Source organism: Schistocerca cancellata, chromosome 1 (assembly GCF_023864275.1).
Source record: "Schistocerca cancellata isolate TAMUIC-IGC-003103 chromosome 1, iqSchCanc2.1, whole genome shotgun sequence".
Lineage (NCBI taxonomy): Eukaryota > Metazoa > Arthropoda > Insecta > Orthoptera > Acrididae > Schistocerca > Schistocerca cancellata.
This window is the reverse complement of record NC_064626.1, coordinates 733,392,633-733,417,730: the sequence shown is the minus strand read 5'-3', so window position 1 is coordinate 733,417,730 and position 25,098 is coordinate 733,392,633. Positions and strand designations below refer to the sequence as shown.

Below are 25,098 nucleotides of genomic sequence, written 5' to 3'. Positions count from 1 at the left end.
ATTGGGGACCTAAAGATCACAGAACGGCTGGGGCAGGATGAAGTTACAATTCAAAAGAACCATGAGGTGAGGAGGCTTACTGCTGGGGATATTAAGTGTATTCAACAATCCCATAATTTAGTCGAAAAGAGGGTGTAATTGGTAACGAGTTAAAAGATGCTGGTTATTTCTTGCATGTGCAAGGGTTTGAAGCCCCGTGTTATGGTAGTGTGATTTGATGAGTCACGGTGATGAGGTGACAGGATTGCAGAGTGACCGTGGTATGGCCTGTGAAGACCAAATCACTCAAGTGGCAGCCACTGGCAAGGGTTTAGGACACTTGTGTAATAGGTAATGTCATGGAGCCGTGTCACACAAGGGGGCCTTGTTCACTGTGGACTAGACCCTTTTTCAGTACTTAAGCATTAAAACCACACATAGAGAATGCAATGTCTTCAGTAAATTAGGTTGTTCAAGTTGGAGAAAAATTTGTGTTTTCGTGTCACAAAACTATTGAAATTGTAAATAAAATTTGTAAAACAATTTAAGTAAATTAATCCTCAAAAACTGCAAATATATTATGTTACAATACAATTTGTGTCTGCTGTCTCAGATGAATTATGCCGAATAAGATATGGAGTGAACAATAAAAATTCCTTGTAACATGTTGTGGGATGAGGACAGTGATAAACGCTATACTGTATTTGGACATAACCTTAAGATAATAGCTGAAATAAAATGTAGTTCTGTATCCTGTCACGGAATTACCCAATGATGAAAAATATAATCCATGTGCAAGTAAATCTATGAAATAAACAATAGTGTAGACATTTATTGCAATATTAAATATTTTCGTCTTGATACAAGCAATAGTTGGGGGAAGGAGATGGAGGGGGGGGGGGGGGGGAGAGAGAGAGAGAGAGAGAGAGAGAGAGAGAGATGTGAGGGGGAGGGGAGGGAGAGTGGGAGATTGTTAATGTTCTGACTGCCCGAAAGATTTGAACCACATGCATTTTGGGCACTCACTCAGTGCTCTGAAGGGGATGACATATTGGTGCATCAGGAATAAACTGGAGGGTCACTCCAAAAGAAATGCACACTATTTTTGTAAAAATACAGTTTTCATTCTGCATGTGTGAAAGTTTTACGGTGTTTAGATACATCCTTCCACTTGTTTTCAAACTTAGTTCAACCTGTTCCCGTGAGTGGCGCCATCACAGCATGTCTTCAAGATGGCTGCTACACTTGACATTCGTCAGAAGCAATGTGCTGTCACAGAATTCCTGTGCTGTGAAAACGAGGCAGTGGAAAACTTCCACAAGAGGTTGAAAAAGGTGTATGGAGATGCTGCTGTCGATCGCAGTACAGTTAGTCGGTGTGCAAACAGGTTGCTCAATGAAAGTGGGCACGGCAATATTGAGGATTGTCCTCGCAGCGGCAGGCCTCATACTGCACACACTCCAGACAATGTGCAGAGAGTTAATGGATTGGTGACTGCTGACAGACGCATCACAGTGAACAAATTGTCATGCTATGTTGGGATAGGGGAAGGATGTGTTTGCAGAATACTGAAAGTGTTGGCGTTAAAAAAGGTTTGTGCCAGGTGGATTCCCAGAATGTTGACAGTGGTTCACAAAGAAACGAGAAAAACGGTATGCAGCGAACTTTTGGAACAGTACGAGAATGGAGGAGAAGAATTTCTTGGAAGAATTGTGACAGGTGATGAAACATGGCTCCATCATTTTTCACCAGAGATGAAGAGGCAATCAGTGGAGTGGCATCATACAGATTCACCCAAGAAAAAAAAAATAATTCAAAACCACACCTTCTGCTGTAAAAGTTGTGGCTACGGTGTTTTTCAATTCCAAAGGACTCTTGCTTGTGGACATGATGCCAAGTGGAACCACCATAAATTCTGATGCATATGTGACGACACTGAAGAAACTTCAAGCTTGACTGAGTCGTGTTCAACCACATCAGCAAAAGCAGGATGTTTTGCTGTTGCATGATAATGCATGGCCACATGTCAGTCAAAAAGCCATGGAAGCGATCACAAAACTTGGATGGACAACACTGAAACACCCGCCTTACAGTCCTGCCCCTGCTCCATCTCTTTGGGAAACTGAAAGACTCTCTTCATGGAACAAGGTTTCAAGATGATGACTCCCTTGTGAAACAGTGGCTCCAACAGGTTGGTCCAGAATTTTACCATGTGGGTATACAGGCGCTGGTTCCAAGATGGCATAAGGCAATTGAGAGGGATTGGAAATGAAAATGTTGTTCCTAAAGGATGTATCTACACACTGTAAAACATTCATACATGTAGAATAAAAGATGGATATTTAAAAAAAAAATAGTGTGCATTTCTTTTGGAGCGACCCTTGTAAAATAATGCAAGAAAGGATAGACTAAAATACTTCATCTCACTGTACTGGGAGCCATGATAGGGTCAAGATACTTTTACTTCTACTTACAAGGCCAACTCAAAAATCTCTCCACCCTGCTCACTCCCTATTCCCGTCTTGGAGTACCACTATCCATCCGCTCTACAACAACCTCCAAACCTCCTCCACGTCCCCCCCCCCCTTCCCCCATAGCTGCCAAACCCTGTCTCGCAGACCTACTATATTTACCTCACCCTCCAAAATTTCCTCCCACCACCAAACAGAATCCAGACCCTAAACAGATCTGAAACACAGCCGCGAATCTTTCCTCCAGAATTCTTAGCCCCCACAGAAATATCAGTCCTTTCCGAAAGCCTCGCCTTTTGTCTCACTACCAAATTCAATCAAGCAGGATTGTTAAAGACCTTCTCTCCTTCTCCCAGTCCCTTCAGTGGAAAAACATTTTTGCCACCAACCCTACCAATCAGACTCAACTAAGGACCAATGTTGAACCCTGCCTAACTCAGTCACTCCTCCATCCAATTGTGATCCATCCCCCCTGCTCCCAAATCTGCCCCTGAAAATAACTTTCCAGAATTTCTTAACCTTGAACCATACCTCACCATCATTCCCCAAATCCTTCAACATGCGAACTAACCTTACGTCCGCTGAAAGAACCAAAGGCCACCATCTAAAAACTGATCCTGATCTTATAATCCTATTTGCAGATGAAGGCTCCACCACTTTTGTTTTGAACCGCAAGGATTATCTGGCAGAAGGACTCCGCCAGCTGTCACATACATCAACCTGCAAACCTTGCCACAGTGACCTCGTTCCAGAAATCCAACAGGATCTCTAGTCACTCCTCAAATCCTTAGGCCCATCCCAGAACTCCTCCCCGGAGCCCATCTCTCTGCTCACCCCTACCACTCCCTACCCTCCCACCTGCTACATGCTTACTGAAGTTCATAAATCCAACCACCCAGGATGCCCCCAAGTGGCCAGTTACTGAGAGAATCTCTGCTGCTCTTGTAGACCAACACCTTCAACCTATTACCCGGAACTTACCCTCCTATATAAAAGATATCAACCATTTTCTCCACCAACTCTCCGCAGTTCCTGTCCCTTTACCACATGATTCCCTGCTCATCACTATTGATTCCACCTCCCTTTACATTAACACTATGCCATCCGGCGACACCATAGTGGTGTCGTGCACGAAATAGCAGTCAACTGCCGGCGACACCACAGTGGTGTCGTGAGCATAGTATCGTGCAGTGGTCGGTGACAGCACATTAGTATCTTTTGCATTCTGTTGGTGTTTTGTTTAGGTAACAATAAGTTACACACATCAACAAGTTTTTTGTTTTTATAAGTACTTGTGCCCATTCATAATGGCAGACGAAAGAGACGATACGATCATTTACGATGAATGCGTGAATGTCTTGTCTGATGTTCTGGACGACTTGGCCAATTGGGAACAATACATTGGATATTGAAAAAATGAAAGTGGAGCAGAAGCATTGGAAGATAGTGAAATACGTCCAAGAAGAATTCAGCAAACTCTTCGGTTGCCAACTGATTCGGTTGAATCAGACAAAGAAGACAGTGCACAGTGGTCAGACTTTGATTTACTGAGGACCAATAATAAATTTGAAGGATCTTCAGGTCCAAACATATTTCCCAAAGATACAGAGAACGTTGAGGATATCGTCGAATTATATATTAGGAACAATCTATTTGAATATATTAGTAATGAAACCAACAAGTACTACAGTCAAAATTGCAATAGAAGAAAATGAATAAAAAATGCCAAATTTGTCGACGTTATGGCACCTGAACTTAGAAAATGGTTTGGGCATGCTATCTGTATGGGAATTGTAAAAAAGGCAAGGGTCAATGATTATTGGTCACTGAATCAGTTCATAGACGCACCGATATTTCGCAAAACTATGTCCCGCATCCGATTCAGTCAAATATTATCATTTTTACATTTTTCCGACAACAACAATAAACTGGATAATCCTGACCGGCTTTTCAAAGTGCAATGCGTAATTGATTATTTTTCCAAAAAGTTCAAATAAACAAATATTTGACCAAAGAATTTTTGTATTTATTTACTTATGAATATCTTCGAAATTCCACAAAAGTAGGGGAAGAGGGTTGACAACTTATAAGAACTAACGATGAGATTAGTATCACTTAACAATTTATAATCTCCCGATAACATCAAGAACGGCCGGCGACAAGCCAAGTAATCTGAATTAGTGCTGCCGGCACCAGGTGAATCAGTTTGTACGAAATACGTGGATGGCAAAGAGTTAACATCCCTAATGTCCATTGCTTTACCACCATTAAACGCTACCTTTCCCAATGCCTGACAGATTCCAAACCAACCACCTCCTTCATAGTCGTCATGACCAACCATATCCTTACCCACAATTACGTCTCCTTCGAATGCATTACCTACAAACAAATCTGGGGTACGACAGTAGGCACCCGCATTGCACCATCCTATGCTAACCTATTCATTGGCCATCTAGAGGAATCCTTCCTAAACACCCAGAATCCTAAACCCCTCACCTGGTTCCGATTTATTTATAACATCTGTGTAACTTCTATCGAGGGCGAGGACACCCTAACCAGATTCCTCCAGAACCTCAACTTCTCCCTCATGTGCTCCATCTGGTCTTACTCAACCCAACAATCCACCTTCCTAGATGTTGACCTCCACCTCAAAGATGGTTACATCAGTACGTCTGTCTGTATGAGACCTACTAACCACCAGCAATACCTCCACTTTGACAGCTGCCACCCATTCCATACCAAAAAGTCCTTTCATACAGTCTAGCCACTCATCGTCATTACATCTGCAGTGAGGAATGGTCCCTCTCGAAATATACCGAGGGTCTCACTGAAGCCTTCACAGACCGTAATTATGATCCCAAACTTGTACAAAAAGAAATCTCCTGTGCCTTATCTTTCCAATCTTTCCAGTTTTCCACCACCTCACGATGCCCCACTGTCCAGCCACAGGAGAGCATTCCCCTCATAACTCAGTACCACCCAGGACTAGAGCAAATGAATTACATTTTCTACCAGGATTTCGACTAATTCCTGTCATGCCCTGAAATGAGAAACACCCTGCTCACTATCCTTCCCACCACTCTCACAGTGGTATTTCGCCGTCCACCAAACCTACATGTTCGTCCTTACACAACCCTGCTCCCAACCCCTTACCTCTTGGCTCCTATCCCTGTAATAGACCTAGATGCAAGACCTGTCCCATACATCCTCCCACCACCACCACCACCACCACCACCACCACCACCACCACCTACTCCAGTACAGTCTCAGATGTCACCTATCTCATTAATTGCAAGCCTACCTGTGGAACCAGTCGTGATCTACAAGCTAAGCTGCAACCTTTGTGCTGCATTCTATGTGGGCAAGACAACCAACAAGTTATCTGTGTGCATAAATGGCCACAAACTGTGGCCAAGAAACAAGCACACTGCCAAACATACATCCTTCATTTCAATGACTGCTTCACAGCCTGTGCCATATGGATCCTTCCCACCAACACCAGCTTTTCTGAACTGCACAGGTGGGAACTTCCCTTGCAATATATCCTACGTTCCTGTAACCCTCCTGATCTCGACCTTTATTTAGTCATTGTCCTCTCCCATCCAGCCCCTTCTGTGTTCCCATTCCAGCACTACACAGCCCTCATTCCTCCATCACACCCAGTCTTTGTACTTCTCTCCTTTTCTGCTATCTCTTTCCCCCCCCCCCCCCCCCCTCCACCCCCACCTCTCTGCTCCCCTCCATCTAACCTCCTGACTGCACATAGCTACCCTACCCTACCCTTTTTCCACCTTGTCCCTAAGTGGTCCCCAATAGCACGTCACTGTTTGCCACCCCTACCCTACTATCCCCCCCCCCCCTCCTGACCCAGCCTCCTTCTTACCCCCTCCCAGTCGCCACTCCCAACATGCACTAGTGTTCCTGCTTGCAGTGTGGCCTCAGTTGCCTGAGACTGCAGCTGTGTGTGTGAGTTGCATTTGCATGAGTGTGTGTTTGTCATCTGATTTTGACGAAGGCCTTACTGGCCGAGAGCAATATTTGTGACAGTCTTTTTGTGATGCCTATCTGTGACTGAGCATCTCCACTATATGGTGCAACTTTTCTTTTCACAATATTGTTACATTCCATCCTGGATTTTCCATTGTTTGATTTACTTTTAATATGTTATTCTCTAAGACGTCACAGTAATTGTGACAGAAGATTCCAAGAGAGTGTGTTGACAGTGTGGTATGGTTTCAGTTAAACATGACCTATTAGTTAGTGGTTGCTTAGTACATGCAGTCACAATACTATGGAGTGACTGGAATTGAAAAAGCCTTCATGAAGCAAAGCCACTGAATATATTCAGTAGCAGCATTGTCAAATTATCCTTTAACTACAATGTCATCACAATTGAACTAGGTGAACTTATCACTTAATGTTGTTCAAGAGATTTTCAAATACATTGGAAAGTAATACCTTGGAAGCCTGATCTATGATTCCATTTTATTACAGTGCCAACAAGTATTCATCTTTTAATCAAAATGAGTGCCCTAAGGAAATAAATAACTGTCTCATTCCCAACACCAAACAACATACTGTCTGCACTCAGTGAGAAAAATATCTGCCAACTTAACTGTGCTGTGTCATATTATCATTCATGAATACTTACAGAGAGTAGGAAACTTTGGTACACATTTGACATGCTCCTGGGAGTAATGAAATCTTGCAAATTTGGAGAAATATGGCTGTGGATGCCTCAGTCATATGATTACAACTGTGTGGTCAGCGAGGTATTTTGTGATTAGAATGGGGCAGGCATCAGCAGGCCCAACTAGAAGTAACTACTGGTATTTATTAAGAAGTGGACAGATTTTTGTGTCAACTAAACAGAACAGCTCACAATCACATTTATTTATTTTATAGGATTACTTAACTCATTTAACAGTGAGAGCTTAAAAATTACATGACCACAGATAAATAAAACTGATGTGGAATGCTACAGTGGGCATTTGTGTTTTCAGTCTTTGTCTTAATGTAACTGTCTGTGTTACAGTCTTTGAGTACAGTTTGTAACTATTTACAGTGAAGCTAGGGCGACACCTTCAGATTTTAATGTTTTTACATACTCGAGTGGTTCTGATGAGGTAAATGGAAACAAGTACATGAACATTAAGACCTTCATGTCATACGTTAGTTTCTAGATTCTGAACACACACATGAGAAGTTCCTTTTTTACTAACACATCAGGTCCCTTGACTGATACAATTACAAACACAGCTATGATTTACAAACACAATTCTGTCTTCAGCAGTTCTAAGATGGAAATACAACATACAAAAACAGCCAAACAATGCTGTGTCATGTGTGAAACTTTACCAGAAACATTACATTAACAAACTTCATAACAGTTTACACTGGTTCCTTTGTATTAAATGTGCATGAAAGATTGCCAGGACATCACTTACCAAGTAGCAAATACATTTGAAATAATCAAAGTTTCATATAAAACTGAGAGCCTCATTCATCATTTTGCACCATGTCCTTGAGAAAGAGGACTGTTATCGGCATATACAAATAATAATAATAATAGTAATAATAATATAATAATAATAATAACAGAATTGACTGAAAACAGAATTGACAGCAAGAAATAAGACAAAAGCTATAAATACTTATGCTATACCAATATTTACCTACTCATTTGGAGTACTGAAATGGAGTAACACAGACCTAGAAGCACTCAATACACTTACACGATCACAATGCCACAAATATAGAATACATCACATACATTCAGCAACAGAAAGATTCACATTAAGCAGGAAGGAAGGAGGAAGGGGATTTATCGACATAAAAAACCTACATTATGGACAGGTAGACAATTTAAGAAAATTCTTTCTAGAACGAGCAGAAACTAGCAAAATACACAAAGCAATCACTCATATAAATACATCGGCTACACCTCTGCAATTTCATAACCACTTCTACAACCCTTTAGATCACATAACATCAACAGATACGAAGAAAGTAAATTGGAAAAAGAAAACACTACATGGCGAGCACCCGTATCATCTAACACAGCCACACATCGATCAAGACGGATCCAACACATGGCTAAGAAAAGGCAATATATACAGTGAGATGGAAGGATTCATGATTGCAATACAGGATCAAACAATAAACACCAGATATTACAGCAAGCATATTATTAAAGATCCCAATACTACAACAGATAAATGCAGACTTTGCAAACAACAAATAGAAACAGTAGATCACATCACAAGCGGATGTACAATACTAGCAAATACAGAATACCCCAGAAGACATGACAATGTAGCAAAAATAATACATCAACAACTTGCCATACAACATAAACTAATAAAACAACACGTTCCCTCATACAAGTATGCACCACAAAATGTACTGGAGAATGATGAATACAAATTATACTGGAACAGAACAATTATAACAGATAAAACAACACCACATAACAAACCTGACATCATACTCACCAATAAAAAGAAGAAATTAACACAACTAATCGAAATATCCATACCCAATGCAACAAATATACAGAAGAAAACAGGAGAAAAAATTGGAAAATACATCAAACTGTCTGAGGAAGTCAAGGACATGTGGCATCAGGATAAAGCTGACATTATACCAATTATACTATCAACTACAGGAGTCATACCACACAATATCCACCAGTACATCAATGCAATACAGCTACATCCAAACTTATATATACAACTACAGAAATCTGTAATTATTGATACATGCTCAATTACCTGAAAGTTCCTAAATGCAATGTAACATATACCGTACAGTTAAAAGGAAGTCGCGCTTGATCAAGGTCCGCATCACTTTCCAGTTTTGACCAGACGTGGTGTCTGAGAGGGGAGAGAAATAACAATAATGTTTATTTGTCCATGTTAACTTTACAGTCTTGGACATCGTCATTTTTTGAACAATTATATCAATATCATGTCATTCCAAGAATGAATATATACATCAAGTAGCACATTGTATATCATTCCATGCAATAATGTTATGAACACAATGCCTCTACATAAAAGGAGGTTGCTAATGTCGGTACTACTACGCGCGTTTGTTAGTGCTGTTTTAAAAGGGCTCTTATTTTGGAACCCATGGCTCCATCCCAGGACATCAGAAAAGGCCATGATTGCCAACATTGAGGGTCTTTCAGCATCTCAAAATGACAGACTCCAGTAAACAGACCAACACTGACACTACCCCTCTCATGTTTGTTGCTATAACACCTTTTGTGGTGAACGGACCAAACAAGAAGCATCAGCTTCAGAAGAAGACAGGTCATAAACTGTCAGACCATGTAGAACCCGTTCTATTTGATGATTCTTATGATTGGGCTTTAGAGCCAATGGAGTATGAGTTCTGCTTGAGGCAACCATTTTGTCACCAGACTGAGGCTCCAACTGTAGCAGACTCCTCATCCCACAAGAGAGACAGGGTAAAGTACCCCCCCCCCCCCTCATAATATACACATGCCAATAAATGTGGAGGAACTGAAACTCCTAGCTCAGGAACGCCACCTGTCATGGGTCAATGGATTACAATCTGCTCTCTGTTTACCACCACAGATAGTTACATATTGTGAGACTTATAGAGCAACTCCCCTGCCCTTTTCTCCAACTGGAAGATTCCAGTGCTTGTAATGTATTATGGGGCTCACACTTTACTTGTGCCAGGAGTCAAGTTTTAGAGTGCTTCATGGTGCCTCAGGAGCTGTGCATCGCCACTCAGCAATCCAGGTCAAACATGCAGCTCTGCTGCCCAATGGCAGAAAACCTCGCAGTCTTTTGATTAGCAAGAGTCAAAGCTCATTGCACCAAGGGGAGCAGTAAAAGGTCATGGCAAGTGTTTGTGGACTCTCAACCACTCCACTTGCTCTATGGAAGTATGGGAAGCCATCAGGAAAATTTCTGGCAGAAGCAGTCATATGGCAGCAGTGTTGAAACAGGGGTGCCTTCAAATAGTCAGGCTTATAAACTCCAGGAAATCAGGGAAAAACCTTGGAATTTTTTCATCCAATTTTTCTCATTTTGACTGGTAATAACTGGTACTTTAACAAAGGATTTTACTTTGCCACTGCAGCAAGGAAATGTAAATGAGAGAATAACACCAAAATAAACTTTCAGTTGAAAGAAAATACAACAAAACAAACTGCACATCCAAGTGTCTGCTGACAGCAAGATGGGGCAAAGGCCGTAGGATGGAGATTATGCAACACTTCATAACAACATACTGCTTTTGTTGAAAGTTACATCACAGTTGTTTACTGTTATAACAGCTCATGGGAAAATAATGTGATTGATCATTTGAGGAGCATTACTTTCAAAGTAAATTTCCTTTTACGCAAGTTGTTTTATATTACGTGGGAGAATGTGCAATTAATTTCTTAAGTCATGGAGCATTTGACCCTCATTCAAAATTTAACACTTTGAGAACCAGCTACTTAGAAAAATTTTGGGCCCAGAAGACCAGACATTTATGTCATTATTTATAACTTAGAAGCATATTTGTGTTTGATGTAATTATTTTAAAGGTTAACATGCTGAAAAAGACCAAGCTTCAAGATAAGCTTTTCATATTTATTTTAGTTCTTTCAAAAATTAAAAAGTATGCAATAACAAAGACAAAAACTATAATTATCCTAGACAAAAAGTGCAAGGTGAATTCTTCAGAAATTTGACGTGGAACTGACTTTCTTGTAGAAAACTGAAGTACTCATCAGAACTTACTTCAGCCAGATAACCCACAAAATGTTCAGTACACAGCAGTGAAATTTATAATCGGGCTTGTCAGAAAATTCAGCTGCTGCAATTTAAGCTGTCCTCATAGGATCAAGCCTAACCATACCCTTGGAGGAAACAGCAAAGAAGTTTTGATGACCAGAATTATAGGTGAAAGTTAGCTTGTCATGTAGCTGTATTGAATTTATATAAATTTAAACCATTAATTTTTCCTGTTTGTGTGTTCGCACTACTTAACAGTGATGTTACCATTGGCTGACTACATCACAAGTCCTCTGCTCTGAATATCTGCTGACATTGGCTGATGAATAACATAACTTGAGCTATGATTGACTGACGAAAGTGCATCACAGTCTCGATTTCAGTACATTGGAAATTACCATGCTGTGATTGGTGGAATTTGTATTTATACTTCTGTAAAACAAAAATTTGCAGTGTACGTTTTGCCACACATCAAAGATGTTTCCAAAACGTTTTGTTTTTTGGTGGGTTTCATTTCCTAAAGTTCTCTGCTGGTATATAATACTTTTACCATTAAAAGGATTTGTGTTTTTTACAGATCCAAGGGAAAGTATATTACCACTTAACATGGAAAAAGCGTATTTTCATGTGGGGGGGGGGCAGAAAGTCCGGGTAAAATCTGGGAACTAATTAATTAATTAACTTTGTCTGTGTACACACCCTGAACAACATCCAGAGACATAATCCAGACGATGGCTAACCATTTTGTGATGACTACTGCCACTGCCACCCAAGATCCAGAGTTCTGTGATTACCTTGCCACCATGGAAACGGGTGAGTTGGACTTCAGGTTTAACAATTCTGAGTCCTATAACTCCCCATTCTCCATGTGGGAGCTGGAATAAGGCTGTCTGAGGCTCCTGATATGCCTGCTCATGACCAAATATGGTACAACATGCTATGAAACTTGAAATCCGTGTCACAGGAAATCCTCTTACAGTGGGTTAATTCAATGTGGTAGACAGGCCAATGTCCCAATTCTTGAGGGGAGCAATTTTGATACCTCTCCTTAAACCAGGAAAAGACTGAACTTGTCCTGTAGTTATCGAAGTGTTGCCTTTACAAGCTGTGTAGGGAAGACCTTGGAGTGAAAGATTAACCATCATCTGTTCTGGATGTTAAGAGACTAGACAGTTCCATAGCTGCTCTCAGTTTGATTTCAGGAGACCTCAATCCACTATTGACAACCTAACCTTGCTAGAGGCGCGTCTATCCAGCAAGCTTCCCACACAAACCTCATTGTATAGGTATATTATTTCGCATTAATGAGGTATATGACACTACTTCGAGATACAGCCCCATCGATGGGGCCTTTGTGCTCACTTCCCCATATTCATTCAGTCCTTCTTATATAAGCACATTTTTAGGCACCAAGTTATTAACATGCCGTTGCATAGTTTTGAGTAGGAGGATAGTGTTCACTAGGAAGTGTTTTAAGTTTTATCCTCTTTGCCATAGCCATAAACAGCGTAAAATGTATGGTAAGAAGCACTGTGCAGTGATCCTTATTTGTGGCTGATTTTGCAGTGTTGTGTTCCTTCACCAACACTGGAATGGTGACTCGTCAGTTGCAACTTACATGAGGAGATTGGAGGATTGGGCAGCAACATTTTCCACAGGTGCGTGTGTGTGTGTGTGTGTGTGTGTGTGTGTGTGCGCGCGCGCATAGGTTCGTGCGTGCGTGCGTGCGAGTGCCCGTGCATGGATGTGTGTGTGTGTGTGTGTGTGTGTGTGTGTGTGTGTGTGTGTGTGTGTGTGTGATGTGCGCAAGCGCACGCGGGTGTTCATGTGTGCATGTGAACGCGCGCGCTTGAGGGCAACCGTGGGAGTGCGCACATGCTTGGGGGTGAGTGTGGGAGCGCGCGCGCATGAGTGTATTATAATTTTATTCATTCTCATCACATTTTTAATTTATCTGACTTGCATATGAAGGACATCATTCTACCTTTTTAAAGACGTGGTGAAGTTTCTTGGACTCATCTTTTTTATTCCAAACTGTTGTGGTTGCCACACCTAAAGGACACGAAGGACACCAATAGGGGATAATACTGACCACATGTGCTTACAGGAGCAGCCCCAAAACCCGGTCTCTGTGATGAGGCTGGAGAACCACCACTCACCATTCAACTCCTCAATTTTGTGTCAAGTGCACGAGAGCGTCATTGTTCTGAATTCAGCTCCAGTCTTTCATGACAAACTGAGGCCATTCTAGTTGTGGTGAGTATTTTCCTGTTGCCCTCCCAGTCTCCGCAATATTATTGCGAGACCCTGTGATCCTTCTGCACCTATCTTCCTACCTAGTGATTGTCCCCACTGTAAGACTTGCCCTATGCACCCTCCTACTACCAACTACATCAGTCCTGTATTGGCAAAATGTATACTATCAGAGGGAGAGTCACCTGTGAAATGACACGTCTTATAACAGCTGTTGTGTAAACACTGTTTGGCCTTTTACATCAGCATTACTAGCATCAGGTTATCATTTAGGATGAGTGAGCATAGGTAGAGCATGTTTGCTAGCAATATACATTATCCTGTTGCAGAGCATGCTCCACAACACGACAGTTGAGACCTTGATGCCAGTTTCACCACACATGCCATTGGGATTCTTCCTCCTAAGACACCAGTTTCTCAGAATTCCACATGTACGAACTGACGTAACATGTCATATTTTCTTGCCACGCACCTGGTCTTAATTTATGTTAATTTCTTAATTAACATAATTCTTCTTACATTAGTTTCTTTGGTCTCAGCAATTCTTCACTCCCATAGCTTTCATTTGCTGACCTGTCTATTTTTTGCCATCCTCTTCCGACCTCGTATCACATACAATGCTTTTGAGCTTTCAGCTCTTATTAACTCGTGCACGATGTTCTGACAGTAATCTCTGTATTCTGTATTACCCTGTCTTCCACCTTTAAGCTCTCAGGTTTTCAAGCCTTGTCCTGTGCTGTCCCCAACAATCAGTCTTTCCATTTCATCCCATCCAGTAGGTCTCCCCTGACCTGGGGTTCAGGGTGACTTTTCCAAACTCTACCTATTTTCCTACATCTCACCAGTCCTTTTTCTTCATCATTCTTTTTTCCCTTCAACCCTTCTGCTAGAAGAAGGAGGCACTGGCTCCAAAAGCTTGCAAACTGCGGTACCTCTATAAGTGCATTGTTCTGCCGCCGCTTGGTGAGAAGATTTATCATCGCTCCAATTACTTTATCTAGTAGACTGTGTTTTATTTTCAGACAAGAAAGCAGTAGCTCATCTACCAACAGATTTGCCACCTGTTTTAACTGACAATCAAATGGATATGGTACGAATTTTAAAGTTTTGTCAAATGTTTGAATTGCTCCCTAAAATTTTAGGAAGAGGTTTTCAATGTGTTATTAGGGTGGCTGTCCCATCCGGGCTCTTTTGTAAGTGATCAGCCAGTCGTGTTCCCTGTGTAATTATTTAACTGTCCTTTTATCTTCTTTCATCTTCAATTGGCAGTTTTTGAATATCTGCCAACTTTTACACTGTCTTAATAGATGTGAGCTAGTGTGCAGGTATGGATGATCCTGAATGTGTGTATATTTGTGTAAGACTTACTCTGCCTAGTATTACGACATTTTAATCACATTTGTTCCAATTAATGTTTGTAAGGGTGCTAATAACTTCACTGTTGAATACCCATAACACACACACACACACACACACACACACACACACACACACACACACACACTACCACCACCACCACCACCACCACCCTGAGGAACAAAATCTTAGTTCCGAATGCTAGGCTGGTGTACGTATTTTTATATATGTGTTTTAACAGCCTCCTGAAGGCAAGGACTACCAGCAATTCATTATCACACTTTTAAAGACCTACATTACACTTCTAAACAAATCAAAATTATTCACACATACCAGAAATAGGAATCAATGGGCACACATGGAATTGAATTCCACATGTGGAATCTGTAGACATCCAGGTGGATAAATTAACTGAAAAGTTCAGTTCTGCCTGCTTTGAACTCAATATGTTGACCTGCAGACAGAATTGCTAGCATACTTTGTATATATTTACTGAATACTTTCCTATGTCATATTCTTCTGGGGCAATGTAGCGAAGATCAAAAAAGTATTTCTTCTACAGAAGTGTGCTATGTGGATATTGTTTTTAAAGTTGATAACCAAACATCTCACAGAAACCTGCAGATTATTATACTTTAGTGCCCATACATATATTCTCTAAAGATACTTGTAGTTAATAACAAAAAAGAATTTGTAAAGGACTCTGCAGTTCACAACCACAATATAAGACATAAAAGTGATTTCCATATAGACTGTGCATACCTCTTTATATTTTAGACTGGAGTTTTATACACTAATCAGCCAGAACATTATGACTGCCAACCTGCTATCAACGTAAACCCACCCAGGTGATAGCAGCGTCATCTGGCAAGGAATGATTGCAAGTCAGACGCACACACAGTGCATGTCGTATCAGTGAATGTGCTGTCCGCTTGTAGAATGGGGCAGATTAGTGAGCTATCTGAGTTTGACTGAGGTCAGATTGTGATGACCTGGAGGCTTGGTACAAGCATTTCAGGAATTGCACAACTTGTTGGTTGTTGGAGGAGTACTGTGGTGACCATCTTCAAAATGTCGCAAAACCAAGCTGAAACCACGTTTAGATGTCATGGGACTGGGCCGACGCCCCTCATTACAGGTGTCTGACATCATAGGCTAGGCAGACTGGTAAAAAAGGACAGGCAGCAAACTGTGGTGGAACTAGCATCTGACATCAATGCTCGGAAGATACAAGTGTGCCTGAACACACAGTGTACCGAACACTCATAACGATGGGCCGCTGCTGCCGATGACCCATGCATGTGCCAGTGTGAACACCACGACAAAGGCAAGTACGACTGAAATGGGCATGTGACCACCAGCACTGGATATTGGCACAGTGGCAGAGTGTTGCACATAGTCTGATGAATTCTGATACTTTCTTCATCATACAGATGGTAGGGTACAAATCCATTGTCTTCCAGGGAAACAGCTCTGTGATCCCTGTACTGTGGGACGGAGACAAGCTGGCAGTGTCTCCATTATGCTCTGGGGAATGTTGACATGGGCATCCATGGATCCAGTGGAGCTTGTGGAAGGCATCATGATGGCCAAGCAATATCGTACACTGGTTGCAGACCACGTACACCCCTTCGTGACAATGATGTTTCCCAATGGCAGAGGCATTTTTCAACAAGATAATGTGCAATGTCACAAGCCCAGGAGTGTGTCAAGGAACACAGTGGCGAGTTCCAGCTGAAGTGCTGGCCCTCCTACTTGCCAGATCAGAACCCAATCAAACACATCTGGGATTTTGAATGTGGTGTCAGAGCTCATCGCCCCCCACCCCAGAATTTATGGGAATTAGGTGACTTGTGTGTGCAGATGTGGTGCTAACTCCATCCAGCGACCTACCAAGGCCTCATTGCTTGCATACCACGATGTATTGCTGCTGTAGTCTGTGGCAAAGGTGGACACACTGGCATTAGGTAGGTGGTCAGAATGTTCTGACTGATCAGTGTATGCTGGTGCAATGCAGTATGACAGGTTACTGACAGAACTCAGATGGGAAATAGACAATCATCAAATAATCAAAATAAAGTAAAAGAATGATTTTTTAGCTGGTTTACAATATATTGGAATATTTGGACCCATAACTCTAAATGTTCAATATAGAGCACATTTTGCTGGTATATGGACAGCTTGTAGGTGGTCTTTGCTAAATTAAACAGATTGGTCAACCAGTTGTATCTTTCTTGGCTGTGTGAGTTATGGATATGTTTGGGCTCTTTATCAGTGTCCTTGTGTTAACTGCAGACATCACAGTTTTTGAAGAGTGGTTCAAAATCCTAGGTAAATCATTTTTACAGGTCAAGAATAGCAATGAGCCAAGCACCGAATGTTACAGGACTCCATACTTAATGTTACCTCATTACCTGTTCCTGTAATATCATTTGTTAATGAAACCCCCTTGTTTCGTATGTATAATTTACAATTATATCCATGCAAGGAAGATGCCTACAGTGCCATAACATTTTAGTTTCTGTAGTAGAATTTTATGATATATATAAAAAGGCTAATTTTTCTATCCTGTTTGTACAGGACGGGATTCCTGAAACTGATTGGTGCCTTGTAGCTAAAGTCCCAAAAACTTGCACACAGAGGTGATGCAGTATTACAGAAGTCTCACAGTAAGCACCTCTGTCAGCAAGATTGAGTTGCAGAGACTAAGCCTGATCAGAATTACATTGCCACATAGATGTCACTGGGATGTTTTCCATTCCATTGATGCTGGATAGTTACACTGAAATACTCTGGACATAATAGTTTAGGACCTATCTTCTGAGACCAGTTACTGGACTGCATTTTTTAGATTGAAATTGTGGTCATAGGCAATCTGCCAAAAGTGTGATTATGATGTACTATGTGTATAATGTGTGAATAAGAGTTTGCTTGTGCGGAGCTGCCGCTTCAGGGTATTCATTTCTCATTTTCCATTAATATACATAAATAATTTTCCGAAAAAGAGGAATGGGGATGGGGAGGGGGGATGAGGACTAACTTGCATATTACTATTTACAGTCTTTTGAAAGTTGAGAGTGAATAGATACAGCTCCATTAGAAAACACATAAGTCACAGAGTTCTGGAGACGGAGAACTTTAGAAAGTAGCAGAAGTGGGTAGACTAAAGATAGTAAAAGTAATAGAAAATACTAGATGCAAAGTGCTAAAAAGAGTAATGCTTCACAAACTTTTTGAAGACTTAGACTGAAAATAGAATCAAATGAATGTTTTTAATTAGTTAAAGGCTAATTTTAAATTATAATAACTATCTGATTTTAGTAACTTTTTCTCATCACTATTTCCTTCATAAATCACCCATGATGCATCTATTACTACTTTTTGATATAACAAAGGAGATAATGTGTCTTCAGGTTATCTGAAATTCACTTCTGTTCACTAAAACCTTACACAGTTCAGAATCTATTTAATATAAAAAACTTTGTCATTGATTTTAATTAACTTCGTTCACAAAAAGTTAAATGAAAATCATTTTTCACCTTTGTTTCGTATGGTATGTCGTACTGTGAGAATTAGGTGGAATGATGAGCCTGTATTGCTTATATGAGGACACATTGAACTATGTTGATAATTGGTAACTGATTTTGCATAATTCTACAGAATCAAGTTTGCTGTATCATGGACACCCTGGCCTCACTACATTGATTGATAATCTACGTAGTCAATTACTGAGCGTGGAGCGCAATGCACTTACCCACTCACCGCTGACGGAAAAAAACTGGTAAGTTTTAAGAAAAATAAATCTATTGATAAACTGGATATAGGTGAAGGGTAGGATTTGTAACATCCAGAGCATCACTCAGATATTGTTTCGTAGATATTCAATACACTGCTTATGGCTTAAGTGGCACATTTCTTTTTGTTTCGCATATTCTACATGATCAAAAGAAGAACCTTAAATAGCTGCAGCTACAGTGTGAATCTGTGTTTGAATGATATCATTGTGCCAGCACAATAAAGACTCTTATTGGTCTTATTTTATAGAATGAACCTTAATGTTACACCAACCCAAAAGACAACATGTACCAAATGATTGCTTACAAAATAAATAATTCTAGGTAAAATGACACTGATTTAAGACAGTTCCAGTGACATTGGCACCATAATTAAATTTTTCCCTAGTTTACGCAGTGCAGTTAAAAGAATTTCTGATGATGATGAGATAATCTAATTAAAATCACTTGATAGTCGACACTTCATGGGTTGGAGGGGGTTTCCTCCAATCAGAGTGCTCAACGTCATGGCCAAACTGTCTCTAACACTTGGTCTGATCACCTTGCGCTCGCGCGCGCGCGCGCACACACACACACACACACACACACACACACACACACACACACACACAATCAATATCGAAAGAGCAACATTGAATGCCTATATTTTTATTTTATATTATACTTTTATCACAATTTTCAGTGAACATTTGAAATTGTTCTTTTGAATTTCAGTAGAACATAATTTTACTTTCAGTATATGAGAGAGTCTTATTACTTTTTGAGTTTCCATTACATCCAGTCTCCCTCTTTGACTGTGTGAATCAAGTATAGATGGCACAGAGTAGTAGTCCAGTTGAACTGCGGGGTTGCGGTGTAAATGGAATAGCAAAATTTCCAATGTGAAGAAATAGCACACCAATTGCTTTAATTTTTTTTTTTAACACAACTAGTATGAAGTATGGTAGTGTTGTAGCATAGCGATTAGTGCATGTTTTTTTAATGCAACTGCTGTGGTATTTCTTCACATCAGCATTCTGCAAAAACAGGTGGTGAAACTGATGAACAAAAATCTAAATGACAAGATTGGTCTTTGCGGTGGGCAGAGACATGTAAGGGGAAATGCTGACGTTATTCACACTGAGTGCCACCAACAGAAACTGCAACATTTAACTTCAGCATGCAGTTCTGACACAACTGCTAGTTTGGTGGCATTTGCAGAAATGATAAAACAGGGAAGTCGACACCATTGTTAGCATAGTAATTATTGTCAGTTATGAACATGCATCGTTTTCCTTTCAGTTCTTGCTCTAAGAGAGATAAGCAGACTTAAACATACAACTCTAAAACTGGCAGTATATGTACACTGTGCAGCCAAGGTTTCTTTTGGCTGGTACGTTGATATTTTTTCCATCGATATATCGATGATTTTTTTTATTTATATCGTGGGCTGATTACGATTATTTTTAAATATTGATATATTGTATTCCCAATGTTTATAAAAATATCGACAGTCCTAACATATTTCACACACAGAACTAACCAAATCCTACTGGATCCTTTCGCACTAGACACAATTCAGCATCACATATACAGTTATTGTAATCACAGAGATTGGCTTACATTAGAAAAGTTTCACACAACATTATGTCAAGGCAAATTTTTGAAGGCTACGATTCATCATTTCTACCATAATATGTGTCATAAATGTGCATGATAGTATTGTAACATAATGTTCAACGTATGAACTTGTCGTGCACAAGGTCGTAGGTTTGAAACTCGTGAAAGCTAGCGAAATTGTTTTATTTCTGAATCTAATCAAAAGGCTTTCATTATTACATTATTCAGTTAATCCATTTGAATATAAGTTTTTAATTGCTACTACTTCGCTGCACCATTTTGATTATGCTAATTTTTTGTTTACCATCTTTTTGTCTTCCTATCATTATTGTTTTGTTTGGAATCTGCCAGTATCGTGTACAATCTACAACCAAGTACCAAACAGAACTGCTCATCGTCTGGTAAAGCAACAGTTCATTTAGCCAGTGTAAGGATAGTTTCAGGTAGCCAATGAATGATAATGAGAAATTACAGTTTCTTTTTCAGTGCTAAAACTGAAATTTTTCTGTCTTGAGTTTGCTTGTAGAGGTTAGCTTTAATCACTGTGAACAGAGAGATCATGATTTTAGTTCTGCCACAGATGGTTAACCACTGTTTTCTCAGATACATTGCAAATCATGAGGTTGTGGTTAGGTTAGGACATGAGTTTAAATTCAGAGCTACAATATGCTTTGTTTGCCGCAGTTTAGTCATCGCTCACATAAAATCTGCTTTCATCAAAGCATCTCTCATTTCTGTATTACCTCATGGTGGCTGCTTCCAGTGTTGCTCCACGTTACACATTAACAGCATTTGTGAAGTGACCTGCCATGTTTCTGTGACATTCGTGACTGAGCAGTAGCCAGCAGCCGATGTGGCAACACTGTTGCATCAAGTGACAGATGTCAACTATCAAGTAATCTTAATCAGGCTATATTGTTGAGTCAGTGATAAAATTTTATTGAACCATGATAGTCTCTACAATACTTTAAATAGCAGGGTATTCGAACCTGACAGAAAAACAATAATGAAGACTTCATCCGTCGGAAGCCTACTTTCTATACTCCACTTTGGGATAAAAAAAGAGGCAGTTGCATCTGAAATGCAGATATAAAATTCTCATTAGATGTAAAGAGCATATTAGAATAAACTGAAGTACGTTCCGATAAAATTGTTAAATTATCTTAAAAGGATAACCAATAACATACATAGAAAAATACTGTATGATTGTAAACGCAAAGCCCTTGGAAATATTAGTAGAGGAAGACTACAGAAAAGATATAGAGACCAATTTTGACTTAACAAGACTAATACTTGATGAAGATAATGATAAAATGCTGCTGATAAGCCTGAAATTATTCTGGCAGAAAGTCCTAATTTACACACAGATCAAGATAGGTGACACAGTAATCAGTCCTTAACAGGAGGAGGGAGGAGTGTGGTTCTTGATCATGTGTTTGAGGCCCTTTGCCATCTTTAGTTTTGACGTCCTTGCCGGTCTTCTTCATCTAGCCCTTATGGGGTCTTTGTCTAGATCTCTTTTTAAAAATATTTTATTGCAAGTGTACGTTAGTGTTGTATGGGGAGCCATTCTCTTCATGTGAACATACTACTGTAATAATTTTGCTTGAAGGATCTTCTGCAGGTTTTCGTTCCAGTCCTATCTGTTCTATGATATATTTAATCTTTATTTGTATGTAAGAATGGAGGGACTTCATTTCACCTGGCCTAATACATAACATAATTTGGAAGCTTTTTGTATTCTTTTGTCTATATCTTGGCATATGATGATATATGAAGAGAGGATTATACCTAAGAACTGAAAGTTGTCCACAGTGCCTGTCTCTTCATTTCTGTAAATGAAAAGCATGATATTATCTGTATTCTACAGGATTAATTTATTTAGTTAATCCAGCTTTCAGCTTACAAGGCCATCATCAAACCTATGGTAGTGTTAGTAAAAAAATTATAAAAAAGCACTCTGTACCACCGTAATCAAGGGTGAAATGCAATTACACAGTTCAGTAATCTTAGTACACTGCCAGTTTGCATGTTCCATTTATTGGTGCAGCCAAGTATTCTGAACATTTACAAGCTGTTGTTGCATGACAGTAAACAGGTGAGTAGTAGTCTGGATTAAATACTAAGTAATTAAAGAGTAGACTCACATGGGTATGATGGAATATCACACAGGTTACTGAAGATTAGTAAACCATAAACTGATGCTTTACTCTGCACCTGAGTTATTTGTATTACAGGCACCACTTTACAAAAAGAGAGAAAGAGATAGTGGAAACAATTACAAACATTTTTCCTTGCAATCTGTGTTTTCAAAGGTTTATGTAGGCACACTGCAATGTGTTACTACTCTGCCATGTAGACTCACAGTTTGATATTAGGGAAGGAGCATCTGGAAGTGAAGTTTATTCTTTGGCATGTGAGGCTCTTCAAAAGCTAAACTATAACTTGTAGAGAACAATAAATATATTCTGTGGATTGACAGAACCCTTTGATAGTGTGGGCCGTGTTATGTCAGAGTATTATACAGCTTGAGAAATAGGTCGCTAATGAATCCACATATTTCTATAAAATGAGAAGCAGAAGCTTATCCCACTGTGCCTACATGCAAGACACAATTTTGAATCTGACTGAAAATCTGTGGGGTTCTGGTGTTTGTTCACTGCCTGCTGTGATATCAGTGGGCTACCACAAAAAAGCCCAGCTGATTCTCAAAATGCATTTGCTGATGACCCAAATTTGTAAGCAATAGAGCAAATTCCTCAATGAGTAATATCCTGTGCCTTACTGAAAACAGATTGTTGCTTGACTGTAGCAAACCATAATGCATGCAGTTTCTAATGCTCATAAAAATTACTTCACCAGTCATTCTTAGGATTCCTATCAGTCACTTATCACTTCTAACAGTAGTTGGTAACTCGAAAAATGCTAAGTTGTGCTACTGAGTCCATGTTCAACCCCACATAACGAGCAGGATAAGGGGAGGAAGACGACAGCATACTGCCTCCAGAAGGATCATGCACTGTGGTGTTCAGTCTGATGTTCATGTTGCCAGAAAGCTTTTTGTGATGGAGTCCTTGCATAAAATTTCCTGGTTCACTTGCCATATCAAATTCAGATAAAATTACAAGCTTTTGGTGATATCCACCATCAGTTTTAGTCCCCGATGAAGATGATGGGGGATATCATTGAAAGCTTGGAATTATATCTGATGCTCATGCGGCAAGTGAACCAGGAACATTTTTGTGCAATCCTTGTGTTGATGATGGCTTTACTTTTTCTATAGAATCACGTAAAAATTGTATAATTGCTCTTTACTTCTTAGGTAGATAAAAAAGCTTTCTCGGGCATATCAGATTCAGGATATTGTTCCGTGTGTGTTGTTGCGTTTAATACAATATTAACTTCCAACGCTGTTACTCCTGAACAGTAAAGATTCTCTGCTTTCCTTCTTCCAATCTGTTATATCCTACAGTTTCATATTTTTAAACAACTTTGGGCCCGTACAAACATACATTTAAGCTGTAAAAGAGACAAGGACAGGAAGAGGTGGACATAGAGGGGGTGAAGGAGAAGTATGCAATACATGTGTCAAACACAAAGCAAGTTAAGCCGTAAGGAAATGGTTAGTATTGAATAAAATTAATATAAATCTCATTGCTACAAAAAGTGTTATAGCTGAATTTTGTCTGTTTTCTTGCCAGCTTTTACATTGTGTTCTTGGACTTTTGATTGGGTATAGGGTTTGGTATACAACTGGTAATTAATTGGTTCATTAATCAAAATTTGATTTACTCCTAACCAAACAATTGTTACTCAGTGATGCCTATTATTAAATGATGTGGAATAGTAATATCTTTCACACAGTACAATCTTTGATGGTTAGTCCATATGGAAGTTGTAACTAGCTAATTAGTTATGGGACAGTGTTTGAAACTGTCATTTGGTAACACTACTCTGGTGCAGTCAAATGATACTTTGTTTATAAAATTGGCATTATGTGGGAGTGGTTATGCTGAATTTGATTTTTTATTAATGCCTTCTGATGCCAATAATTACCAAACCACAACTAACTCAGAGAACTGCTTAGTACCAAGAGGTCTCTTCTCTCAGATGTTGAACATGGTGCTACTGACCTTCACTGTGTTTTTAGTGGTTCATAATGTTTCTTTGTTCCATGTGCAATTTAATTCATGCATGCCCAGTTTTGTGGGCCTCAAGTTTGATGTCATTTACTCTTGTTCAGAGTCAAGCAATTGTAAAGTTTCATAAAACCAATGATATCACACTTCATGCCCTTTGCAAACCCAGGCATGTCTGCACTGTCCATTAGCTGGTAGTGGTAACTGGTCAAACTTCAGTATCTTATAGGCCCCAAGTCATTTGCATGGCCATGTAAGGACTAATTAGTTAGTTACTGTCATGTACCATGGATCATTTTGCACAAGAAATCATCATGATGTGGAACGAGTCATTTTACATTCATATTGCAAATTAATTTGTACATCTATTTGTGCTCTGAACATCACCATATAATTATCCCTCCCCCCCCCCCCCCCCAATCCCCCAAAAGAAAACAGGATATACAGATTGAGTTGGCAGTTCCTGCCCATTACTTTTACACATTAAAAAACAGAAATTCTTCTGCAGAATAGAAGGAGTTGTCAAGGAGAAACTGTTTCAATTTATTTTCAAATTTTATGTTGCTGTCTGTTAGACATTTTATATCACTGGGTAAGGGGTCAAAATTTTTTGTTGTAGTGTTGTGCACCACTTTCTGTGCTAAAGACAACCTTAATGTTGAGTAATGAATGTAATTTTTTCTTCTAGTATTGTAATTATGTACCTTATTGTTCCTGTTGAACTGTAGTGGATTATTTACAACAAACT

The 25,098-nt window shown here is 39.7% G+C and overlaps 1 protein-coding gene across 2 annotated transcripts in view; it reads left to right on the top strand.

The window, feature by feature from the left end:
* The window catches only part of LOC126185412 (nonsense-mediated mRNA decay factor SMG9), a 103,594-nt gene that overhangs the window by 73,041 nt on the left and 5,455 nt on the right, over nt 1-25,098 (top strand). For both annotated transcript variants that reach the window (XM_049928129.1, XM_049928128.1), the window contains exon 8: nt 18,479-18,599. In XM_049928129.1, the coding sequence (XP_049784086.1) occupies nt 18,479-18,599 (121 nt within the window). The remainder of the gene's footprint in view (nt 1-18,478; nt 18,600-25,098) is intronic.